General features: G+C 39.6%; 1 protein-coding gene across 3 annotated transcripts in view; it reads left to right on the top strand.

The window, feature by feature from the left end:
* Nucleotides 1-716: 716 nt before the first annotated feature.
* The window catches only part of scaper (S-phase cyclin A-associated protein in the ER), a 75,817-nt gene continuing 64,922 nt past the window's right edge, over nt 717-11,611 (top strand). For 2 of the 3 annotated variants that reach the window (XM_041795833.1, XM_041795831.1), the window contains exons 1-4: nt 717-1,005; nt 4,891-5,008; nt 7,654-7,730; nt 8,565-8,762. In XM_041795833.1, coding sequence (XP_041651767.1) covers nt 838-1,005; nt 4,891-5,008; nt 7,654-7,730; nt 8,565-8,762 — 561 coding nt within the window. In that variant the 5' untranslated portion in view covers nt 717-837. Of the gene's footprint in view, nt 1,006-2,030; nt 2,123-4,890; nt 5,009-7,653; nt 7,731-8,564; nt 8,763-11,611 lie in introns of those variants that run through there. The other variant, XM_041795832.1, reaches the window with a different exon arrangement.

Genomic DNA, 11,611 nt, shown 5'->3' with positions numbered 1-11,611 from the left:
AAGACGGATGATGTTGACTGTGCTTTTCCCTTCACTTAGATAGATAGATAGATAGATAGATAGATAGATAGATAGATAGATAGATAGATAGCACACAAATTTTACACACATAGCGAAGACAAGTAATGACAATAACACTGCAATAATAAAAAAATTTGACAAAAGATCAGAATACACGTTAAATGGATTTTTTACAGTAAAACATGAAGTAGGTTTTAGGGAGTTTATTGAGGCTAAGCTGAAACAAAATAGCTTTGCACAGTAAGGTAGGTTAAAGAACACATAAAATGCGACAAACAACACCGTCTAGCAATGAGTAACAACAAAGTGAACTAACAAAAGTATGCAAGCAAATGACAAACTAAACAGTTTGACTTCTTACGTTCTTTTGGCTGTCTTTTCATTGCTGACAGGATTTTCACGCGAGATGTTGCACGTTTTTATATTGAAGGCAGATGACTTTATTTTCTGGTTTCCTTCAGTCAGTCAGACGACTTTACAAACACTGACAAATCAACCAAACATCCCGCCCGATCTTCTTGGTTGCCATGGTAGGCTGCCTTAAGTCCCTCCCAAGGATTAAATGTCCCGCCCTTTGACCTAAACTTCAATGCATATGATTGGCTTGCGAGTATGTTGTCTGAAACTTACCGTGCAGTGATTGGATAGTCCTGTTGTTTGTCAAAAATATCAATTAAAAGGACTTCCTGCTTTTGTTAGGTTGTCTTCACTGCCATGTATTTATCTGACATGTTTTCCCATCAACTCTGACAAGGAGGGACGCTGTCCGTTTTATATTCGTTCTCACAGACTGAGCATTGAAAATACGGCGAGTCGATGTCCAAAGACAACCGCCATGATGGACGGCGGCGTGGCGCTGGGCAGCACCGTCTCGGCCCGAGAGTTAGTCAAGGTGGGGACGGGAGGGAGAGGTCGGGTAGCAACAGCTCTGGCTCTTCGCATGGAGGGGGCAAAAGCAAGAATGCAACCATTTCCGCTTTGAAGGTATGTGATGACTTCTTAGCTCATTGCTGTGAACTTAAACGAGCTGGAGATTCAGTTAACATCATCCTGGTACACTTAGAGCTAGCATGAGCTAAGTCACTGATGGTTTCAGTTGGCTAACTGCTCCAGAGGGAAAGCAGCTCTTTTCCGTGACTTTACCTTGAGTGGGTGTGATCTTATGACCTCCCCAATCAATGAAATGTTTCTCAGCCCATGAATATCATTGTTTAACATGTTAATGGTTTAACAGGTGCTGTACCACATGTATTGTCATTTCCCCCCAACCACGCAACAATGTAGCCTAACTTAGAGGCAAGTGAAAGTGGAGCTTCTCAGGATTTGAAAGACTTTTTTAGATGTAAAAGCATCCTGCTCTCACTGTTTTTCTTAAACGATCTCAGTTTTAATTAAGTCCACCATGGTTTGTCTGTCAACCCATGTGGACTTGCGTGTTTTGTCCCCCAGCAGCTTATGAATCATCAAATGCCGAGTCCAATCAGATCCAGAGCATCACCCTGTGTGCTTAATGCACACAGTCTGAGCCTGCAGCTACATTCATCACTGGCAACACAGGATGGGGGGGCAGAGCGGCACTCCTGCTGTATGCACATGACTGCGCAGTGTTGTGGCAGAAGGAGAGTGAGAGATGAGCAACGGAGAGAGAGTGGGGGCTTTGATGCAGAGCAAGGAAAGCAGAAGAAAGAGGCTGCAAATACAGGAGGCTACATGCAGAGGAGAGTAACAGGCGGATAGACGACAGCAGGTAGAGAATCAAGCCCAAGAAGTGGCTGCTAACTCAGCAGAGCTTTGAGGGCTCAGACTAGATTACAGACAGTTACGGACAGAATAGTCCAAGTGAAAGGCGGGACTGGCGGGCTACTGAGCACTTGTGTCTCTCAATCGCCACTGGGAGAAGAGTTGACACAACTGGGCAAGTTGCTATGACAGTGTGGACTACACAGCAGAAGTCTATTTTGGTCCTGCCGTCAGATGACGATGTCACCTTGCACAAGTGGCAGTGCTGGTGAGGGGGAGCAGGTTGCCTAAAGGTGGCTCCAAAAGTATGTCAGGGGTTGATAAGGACGAGGAACCTGCTTACAGACTGTACTTCTATTGTGTATGTATCCTCTAATCCTTTAATTTTCTGTGTCTCTACTAGTGAGCTAGCTCAAACTGGCTGCATGCAGTGCATGACTTGCATCTGTTTGTGGACCCTGCCAAAAGGGAAACCTTACACTTGTTTCTTACTCAGCACAGTTTAGAAAGTAAGCACAGTCTCTGGTGCATGGGAAAGGCTCACTGCGTTAAGGGAACACAAGAGTTTTGCTCCATATTGTATTTTGTTCTTCTACAGTGCAGTCCAGGAGACAGCCTGTTTGTAGCTGATTAAGTGGATCAAGAGAATGTTGCTGTAAGCCTTTTTTTGCCTCAGGCTGCTGCTGATGCACAGTTAGCTCATAGTTTGAGTAGGTAAGATAATCTCAAAACATTGGTCCACTATGTAGTAGCTGCCAATTTTTAATGAACACCAAGTAAACATCCACAGTTATTTAATAGGAGACAAAGCATGGATGCTGAGCAACCTCACCAGTTTATGAAAGCGAGGTCTGCATGTGTTGTTTGATGTTCCTTTTATCTCTTTGTAGTCTTTCTCTGCATGGCCAAATAAAGCCCAGGCCACTCCACATGTAAAGAACTTCGCTCTGCAAAAGTAGGTCAGCTGGGTATCTCCCTTAGGGACATTAAGTAGTATCAGACCAATACACGCATACTGTTTCTGCATATGTAACCCCTAATGAGCCATGCTCAAAATTGTCATTATTCAGCTACCCCTGAAGGATAGTCTGAAAAGATTGTTGCATGTTTTTTCTATATATTAAGCATCGCAAAATGTTATTTTCTCAAAGCCCTGGATAAAACACAAACCTGTTTACCCCCTCTTAAATGCAGTCAAGTGTAGTAGACAAGTAGATGAATAATTTTGCAGTAGCTTTGAATATTAGTGTTAGAGAGAGCAGCTAGAAAAAGAGAGAACAGTTTGTTCTATGACTCATTTGTTATTAAGAAGACAACTAGCTCTCCATTATTGTGTTTGATTTAGCTAACATTTCATTTTAAGTCTAAAATCTTGTCTTAATGTTGCCCTACCAAAATAGCTAAGTTTGCTGTGGATGTTGTCAACATTTGATTGAATCATTTATGAATGGTACAGAAAGAGAGGGAGCACAGTGAGCTGAACATCCAGAACAATAAACCTCTAGGTTTCAGCTCCTGTGTTGTTTTGAAACTAGACTGTCAGAAACTAACTAAACAACAAGAACAAGCTTGTTAACAAGTAGCTGCAAAGGGCATTTTTGGTCTTCTTCATTGCAAAAAAAAAAAAAAAAAAAAGGATTAGTGCTTATACAAAGAATGCAAGGCAGGTTTACTTTAAAAATTGATGAATACATGTTTTGCAGAACTGTTATGTGTCTTAATGTTTCACAGTGAGAAGGGGATGAAAAGAAATGCTAATGCCTTCCAGCATCTCGTTGTCCCGTAGGTGAAGGATATGATAAAAAAAAAAAATCTCTCTCAAGATGTGTTTTGGTTCACAGGGGCTCTGCTTCTACCCAGATTACAGTCAAGTTCACTGATGCATATTCAATGTGTAGGTCAACCATGATGCACGCTGGGCACAAAGCGGGTGCAGAGCTTCTGCCTCTAGCTGTTTCTTGTCACAGTGTGTGCCAGTCGTTCCTTTTCAGTAGACGTAATGTGCGCAATGCTGTGACTTCAACGCAGCTCACAAATACACACAAGGATGGGACACATAATAAAAAAAGCAGATATTAAATATACCTTTTAAAAATCTTTGATTTATGTTGAATTTGCTGTAAACCTCTTTTGGAAATACTAAGATTCAAGCACATGATGTGGCTTTCTTTATGAGCAATGTTAAAAATGTTGTATGTGATAGCAGATTCAGTTTTAGATTAGAATACATAGCTAAAATGAACTCTTTATCTGTGTTTTAATTTTGTTTGCATTGAAATAAATGATGCATTACGAAATGCTGATAACCCTTGGTGATCTTACCTCAAAATATTTTGCGATTGTAAAAGCTGTAACAGTTTACTGCTGAACACAGTACTTTCTCTACTGTACAAGAGCGGTGTGCTATGTGTATAAATGGAGGTAGCCATAGCAACAGTTCTGTTGCCTTAGGCTGTGTTATCAGTTAGCTCAGTTAAACTATTTTGGTTTAAGGCATATTTTGCTGTTTTTGCTAGCTCATCCCAGCAGGAGACCAAACAAAACAAAAGCAATGCTGGGTGTGCCAACCTGAAGTTGCATAAATCTGATTAATATTTGAACATTAACAAACACAATTGAACTGATATACTCAGGCTTTCTGGGTAAAATTTACCTATGGGCTATTTCAGTCAAATCAGCCTTGCTTTGATTAATGAGTTATTACAAGTACAAGTATTATTACTATAACAGGTGTTTGCATTTCTGTAGGAGGAACATTTTGAGCTTGGGGTGTGTTTTATTAGTTAAAATCTACTTCAAGAAGAAGTTGCCTATGGGTATATTTAATAGTTAAGATAACAAGAAAGCTCTGTGGCATAGAGGAATAAGTTATAGTATCTGAGGCTTAAGCCACAAAGACAAAGAAGGCTGAATTTAACTTTGCAGCCTGAAGGGTTCAATATATACCCAGATGTTTCTCTTTGAACAGACTCCAGTCAGAACTATGTGTTGAAGCTTTATGTTGTATAAGTAGTGTGATGTTTTTATTTTCCATAAATATCATCAAGTGTGCTATGTCATACAGCTCTACACACTCTTTTTTTCCTGGATGAACTACAGAATTGATGTGCAATTCCCCTTTTCTTGCAGGCGTCTTTTCAGCGCTCCAACAGCCTCGACAAAGTGAGGAAGATCGTTGCTGAAGAAGGCCGTGCTGCTCGAAACCTCATTGCCTGGAGTGTACCTCTGGAGAACAAAGAGGAGGAAGGTTGGTAGCTGCATGCTGATATGCTTGCTGCATATTTTGTGTCTGTTTTCTCAGCTAAAACTTCACACAAGTAAATACAGAAGGATTTTGTTGTGCATGTGTTCATTGTGCAGTAGTAGATGTATGTGCTGATGTTAACAATTTGTGAATTTGATGTATATTTCAACATAAAATTTCAGTTTATTCTTTCAAGTGTTATGATACCATCCATTGACAATGCTCCAAATCTGTAATCACTTCAAGTGATGCACAAATTCCAGTACCTGTATAAGAGCGGTGAAAAAATATCGATACGGCAATATATCGCGATACTTTGACATCCGATACAATATCGATACTTCAACTCTTAATAACGATTTTTTTGTAAAAAGTAAAAACTCATATTTTAGCCGAGTTGTTAGTAAAATATGACTTCCGCATCTCCACATGGTTTACAAAATAATAATACCTGCACAATTCAGAGAAGACGTTTGGAAGTATTTAGACTTCAAAGTTAGAATGGGGAGCACAAACAGCAAATTAGAGAAAGGAAATGCCGTTTGCAAGCTCTGTCTTGCTGCCATGAAATATAGCGGGAACACCACCAATGTTTTGTGGTGATTTACATATACAACATCTCTATATTTTTCTTAGTTAACTGTGTAGAATATCGCAATATATCACAATATCATGTTATCCTGATACATCGTGATACTATCGTATCGTGACCCAAGTATCATGATGCATATCGTATCGTGAGGTTCTTGCCAATACTCACCCCTAACCTGTATTGGGCATCAGTGCTGATACCAAGCCTTAAGTACTCATACTCACATAACATTGCAGATAATGTACTCAGTATCATTTTAAAGTATGATGTTAGCCCTTCATTTTGTGCGTAGTTAAAATTGGAGGTTGGAAAAAGGAGAGAAGAATGTAAACTGCACTGATAAATAGTCAGGAATAAAGATAAAACGAACTTTCAAAATAATTAAAGAACAGTTATGCTATTAAGTGCTCATATTTGTACTTTGCATTGATAAGTGTCTTATACTTGGTCTAGAAAAATGCGGCATCAATGCATCCCCAATCACCTTAACAGTCAACTGGAACACAATGACCAATTTTCATTGTTTAGCTATATTGATAAATGATAAAAGAGTGCTGAAAATCTCTTATGCAGGTTGAATCTTTCACCTGGGTCTGGATTTCTGTTAGTAGAGCACTAATGTGTGTGATGGCTCAGGTGAAAATCCTGTGCGCCCTGTTTCAGTCAGTGCAGTGGAATATAAAATTCAGAATTGGAATGTCACTGACTAAAGCTTTATTTTTTTGAATTTGATTGGTCAGATTGCTCTATAGCCTATACGTAGAATGAAATTTTGTCACTGATCCATATCCTCATTTTCAACATAAGGGATAACCACTGGTCCATCCTTTCTCTCACTCATAAAGTCTGCATGATGGTGACCTTGTAACAATATCACATATGCCTGATTACAATACAGAAGTCTTATAGCTTCGTGATCGTCATGGTGAGCCTATAGTCTACCTGCCCATCTGAAATGGTGGGCCATGTCACTTGATGTCAAGTGGTATAACCAAAGCTGTTGATGCAACTTGTATTTTATGTATGATCACATACGTCATTTTTTTCCCGTGACATAGAAAATGAATAGGAAACTAAAAAGATTTAAATACCAGCAAATATGCTACTGCTACAGTGCCACCTTAAAAATGAGATAGCCTGTCTTTGTTTACTGGGGTGATTCATTTATACACGTACTAAAGAGACTGAGTTGAAGTACATAAGTTATTTTCAGAATTGCATTCAAAGTATTCAGAAGCCGATGTGTATACCAGTGTATGCTATGAGTCATGATTTATTTAGAGAAAACAGGCAAGTATATGTAAAAGTAGACACTTTGCATCCCCTTATAGTTGGAGTAGAATGATGCTTCTTTCATAAGCATGTGTTTGACTGTGAGACTGACAGTCAAATGATGCTCTTTTGAGGAAACCATTGAATATTTCCCTATTTTTGGTCCCTCCTGATTCATAGCTTTGAATTTTCTACACTTTTAATTGGATTTATATTTGAAATTCTCAATGAGGAGTAACTCTGTTATGTGTCTGACATGAACTTGATTGTTTAGGTATATATTTTCCTTTGTTTCATTTCTCTGATCCAATCTATTATTCAAGCTTTGTATGAAAGAAAGCTCCTGTCACACCAACCCACTTAGACACCCCCTCTACAGCCTCTCACATTTTCTCACTCTCACACTCCCTCTCCCTCTTCTTTTGTGGGTCAGTGCAGTTATTTTATTCAAAGCTTATTTGCTGCTCTTGAGTTTGGGCCATGAATGCCAGAAATCTTCTGAAACTATGTTCCAGTTTTAGGTCTTATATTAGGTGTTCTGTGAATGTGCAGCTCCATGAACTACTCATTAATATTTTACTTTTGTTAAATCAACTGGTTTAAAACTTTCTATTGTTGGCTGTTTGTGACATTTGGATATCACCACTTTAAAAACCCCAACTACAACAGATATAAAAGTTTTCTGAAGTCAACATTGATATGTTTTGGTGGTTCACTTTATCAGGATCACCACTGATTATTTTATAAAATGTTTTTTTTTCTCTCTTTCTCTCTCTTTACATAGCAAAATCTAAAAGCAACTCTGGTGGCAGTTCAAGAGCTCAGAGGATCAATTCTGGGCAACAAAGAAATAAGAAACAGGTCAGTACCATCTTCTCACACTAGAGGGCAGCATAGCCATAGCCAGCATAGCCATAACTGTTTTTTTTTACCTTAAACTGTAAATTAAGTTGAAATTGCTTTTAATCTTTTAGTTTTACATTGTATTTGTCTTAATACCTCACTGTACATATTGTAGCCTTTTGTCAGTTAGATAGTAGTGAAAAAAAGTAGCTTTGGATGTGCATAAAACTACAACAGGCTGTGAAATGGGTCCCACATTGATACTTACTCTTCATCATCAGCAATTTAAGGAAAATGTGTCACATCAGTGTCACCACAACGGCAACTTCTTTCCCACATTCTAATGATAATTTTTAGCTTTGTGTGTGTGATTGTGAAGACAAAGAAGACTTTATTGTCATTTCAGGTTTCTAATAATTTACACATTTGTTTAGTGGCTAATTAGGTTAGCAGTGTGGTATTCATGAATAACATCTTACTTTGAAAACATAAGAACTGATGGTCAAGTGAATTAAGGCGCTACCCATGTACGCGGGTGGCCCGGGTTTGAATCCGGCCTGTGGCCCTTTACTGCATGTTTCTCCCCACTCTCTTCTCTGTTTCCAAGGCTATCCACTGTCCTTCCTCTATCTAATAAAGGCATGAAAAGGCCCAAAAATCAATCTTTGAAAAAAAAAAGAAAGCATAAGAACTAAGGCAAAAACAAAAAGGGTGCTATTAAGTCAAGCAGTACTTTGAGCCTCTGCTTCAGCAAACAAAGGAAAATGTTCTTTCATTTCTATATGTAATTGAGTACGTTTTTGTGCATGATAAGTTTGTTTTTGTAACCGTGATGTTTGGTTGTCTCCACAGAATGCTGGTGTCGACATTAAAAGCGCATCTGGTGCCTTATTGGACAAGGGGTCTGAGAAGAGCCCCACCAAAACGAGGCAACCTCGAAAAGTGGACCTGCGGGCACGTTACTGGGCTTTCCTCTTTGACAACCTGCGGCGAGCTGTGGATGAAATCTATGTCACCTGTGAATCAGATCAGAGCGTTGTGGAGTGCAGGGTAAGTCTGCACAGATTTGCCTGAAGTCTAGCTTCAGAATCAGTGGATTCAGGTCCTGAACTGATGATCAAGAACTGCTTTCTCCAGGGGACTGAAAGTTCAGAGAATGAACACTAGAGGGCGATGTTGAGATCTTAACAAAATTTCTCCATCCCAGTTCACATTCTTTCTTATTTCTGCTTTATGTCAGAGCGTTTCTCTGAAGACTCGCTGATGACAGAATTAACACAGGACTCTCTTTGGCCTGGCTGGCATGTCTGAAAAATAATAATGGAACAAAAACAACATATTGTTTGTCACTGAGCATTAACTGCAGTAAGACTTGCCTGATTTAGCTCTTTTTTGACATGAATTACACATAAGATTAATATCAGTTTTGTAATTTCTCCAGTTTTGTTTGGGTGCAGCCTTGATGTGGCACTGTGATGTTGCTCCAGGGGTGTATTGTTATGATGCCATTGTTCCTGTGTTTATTGATTCTTGTGCCGTGCTGCATTATGTTGAGCACGGTTCTGGTGATGTTCTGTGGTCAGTACCTTTGCTCAGCTCCCTGTGGTCTGTTTGAAAGGCTGTCAGTGCCACAGCACAGTTTCCTGTGGTGTGATGATCAGCATGTTGTTGATCAGCCTGTGTCTGACATCTGGCCGTTTTACTTATTTTTCCCATCATACCACTGTATCTCTCTACATCCTAATGCTCTCTCAAAGTCAAGGAGCTGGGTGCTGTATGTAATCCCCCATCCCACCCAGCTCCTAATGGACACTGATAGATGATGGAGTCATCTGGAGGGGAAGCAGAGTGCTCTGATTTCCCTAGCCACAAAGCCCTGGTGTAACTGTGGGCATAATTTGTGAGCTCTTACGTGCAGAGCCACCCCCCACCTCCCCAAACTACCCATCATTGAAAGTGTTGCTTACTTTACTGCTGCTTCCAGATAGTTATTAATATTTTGGAGGAGAATCTTTATGCAGTTGTATGCTTTCTCACTCATGGAAAATGTTTATCCTGCAGAATAATTTGTAAACTTTATAAGGATGCACCATTTCGCCGATTTAACATTGGTAACATCGGATACTGGCCCTCTTGACAGACAACAGCAAACAATAGGGATAGCTTTCAGCAGCAGATGTTGATCTGTTGGGCCATATCAATGCAATACTTGCATCCAGTACACCTAACTAGTGATTCAGAGAATAAGGCTGAAGAAATGAAACATTGGGCAAACACTGATCCTTTTTTATGGTCAAATATGAGAAAATGTGTGTGCTGTGGAAGTGTCCCACCAAAAGAAGTAATGAAAAAACTATTGGTGTCAGCTTTAGGCGACATTTTTACATGAAACTTCTGTATTTTGCAATCAGTGCGTCTCCTGTGGTTTTCAATAGTACCACACCTCTGAAGCCTCTGCACAAAGACCTCATTAGCTTCCATTAACGGTTTCTTTATCTCATCTTTGATTCATCTGATTAATTAAAAAGACTAAACAATGAAGATATGGGCTGTTGATGATTATTGGGAGCCAACTGAGTTGTTTTATTTGAATTGATATATTTTGTTTAAAGTGATAGAAAACCAGCTCCCTTTCCCTGAATCATTAACATGAGGTCACTTCCTTGGATATTGGTTTTACCTGTTTGTTCTTGTTCCTCTGCATGGGTCACAGCCTTTTACTGCCCATCCAGCTAGATGGCAATGTCTCTGGAAGGTTAAACATTTTGTCATTCCTCGTGAAATGTTATGTGAGGCTTGTATTAAGGTAAGTATGCCTGTTAACATGCTGAAAGCCACTTTATGGTGCCTTCAGTTGTTTTATCTGTCAGAGGAGCAGCAAAGCTCTTTCCAGCTCAGCCTTCATTACCAAATGAATGCTGGGCTGTAGCGGTGGTCTTTGCCTGTTAACCAGCTGTAATCAGTGAACCTGCTGCCGGACACATCTTTCACCATCCTGACTTGTCTATTAACTAAAAGCACTGTGAAGCTTTACTCTCAATTACCACTCCCCTCACGCCGCCCATCAATCAGTCCAGTTGGTTTCATTAGAGCTCTGGGAAAAAGCCCCACATGGCCCTCCACCTCTGGATAACAAAAACTGTCAGTCAGTGCAAGTGCAGATAAAATGCATATGCTGTTAGGAGTTCATCTTCCTTGTTTGTCCTCAAACTTTCAATGAAGAGTTTGTCTTTGCATGTTTGTAAGCCAGGTTTTGCACTCTTTGTCTAGTCCAGGCCCATTTGTAAAGTTTTAAACTGACTCAGGATATTTGGACTTTGTACAAGTGATTTTTTTAATGGTTTGAATTCAGCATTTCAGTTGTATCTGACTGATTGATCATTATCACAAGTCCCAAGGAGAAAACTACTTGCATACATGTAGGGAGATCATTGTTTATCTACATTATGCAGCAGCATATATCAAGACATCAAATCTTTGAGAAAGTTGGGTTAAGTTTTGTGGTAACACTTTTCTTAAAGCGGTATTCATAATTGTGACATGACACCTGCCATTCTCATGAAGGAGGCTTTATGAATGTTGTCATTAAGTGTCATTCGGTCAATTAGGTCACATTTAATGCAATAAATTAAGAGCATACCCACTTCTACATACACCACTATACCAATAGACATCCCAAATCCAGAGTGAAAGTTTTGGTGTGTCTTGCTCTCTGTCTGGTTGACGCCGATAGCTTTTTTCCTTTCCTGGAGAGCTACATAAGTAAAAACTGGATCTTAATCCACTCTCCCCTCTGTTTCCATTCTTTATAGTAGGCTACGACAGCTGGCTACAGCTTTACCTTACTCTATAATGAGGCAAAAAGGGATCAAGCAATGTCAATTTTGCATTACAGTTGA

This window comes from Cheilinus undulatus, linkage group 9, assembly GCF_018320785.1.
Source record: "Cheilinus undulatus linkage group 9, ASM1832078v1, whole genome shotgun sequence".
In the NCBI taxonomy this organism is placed as follows: Eukaryota; Metazoa; Chordata; class Actinopteri; order Labriformes; family Labridae; genus Cheilinus; species Cheilinus undulatus.
The sequence above is the reverse complement of the archived record's forward strand: the minus strand, read 5'-3'. Positions and strand labels throughout refer to the sequence as shown.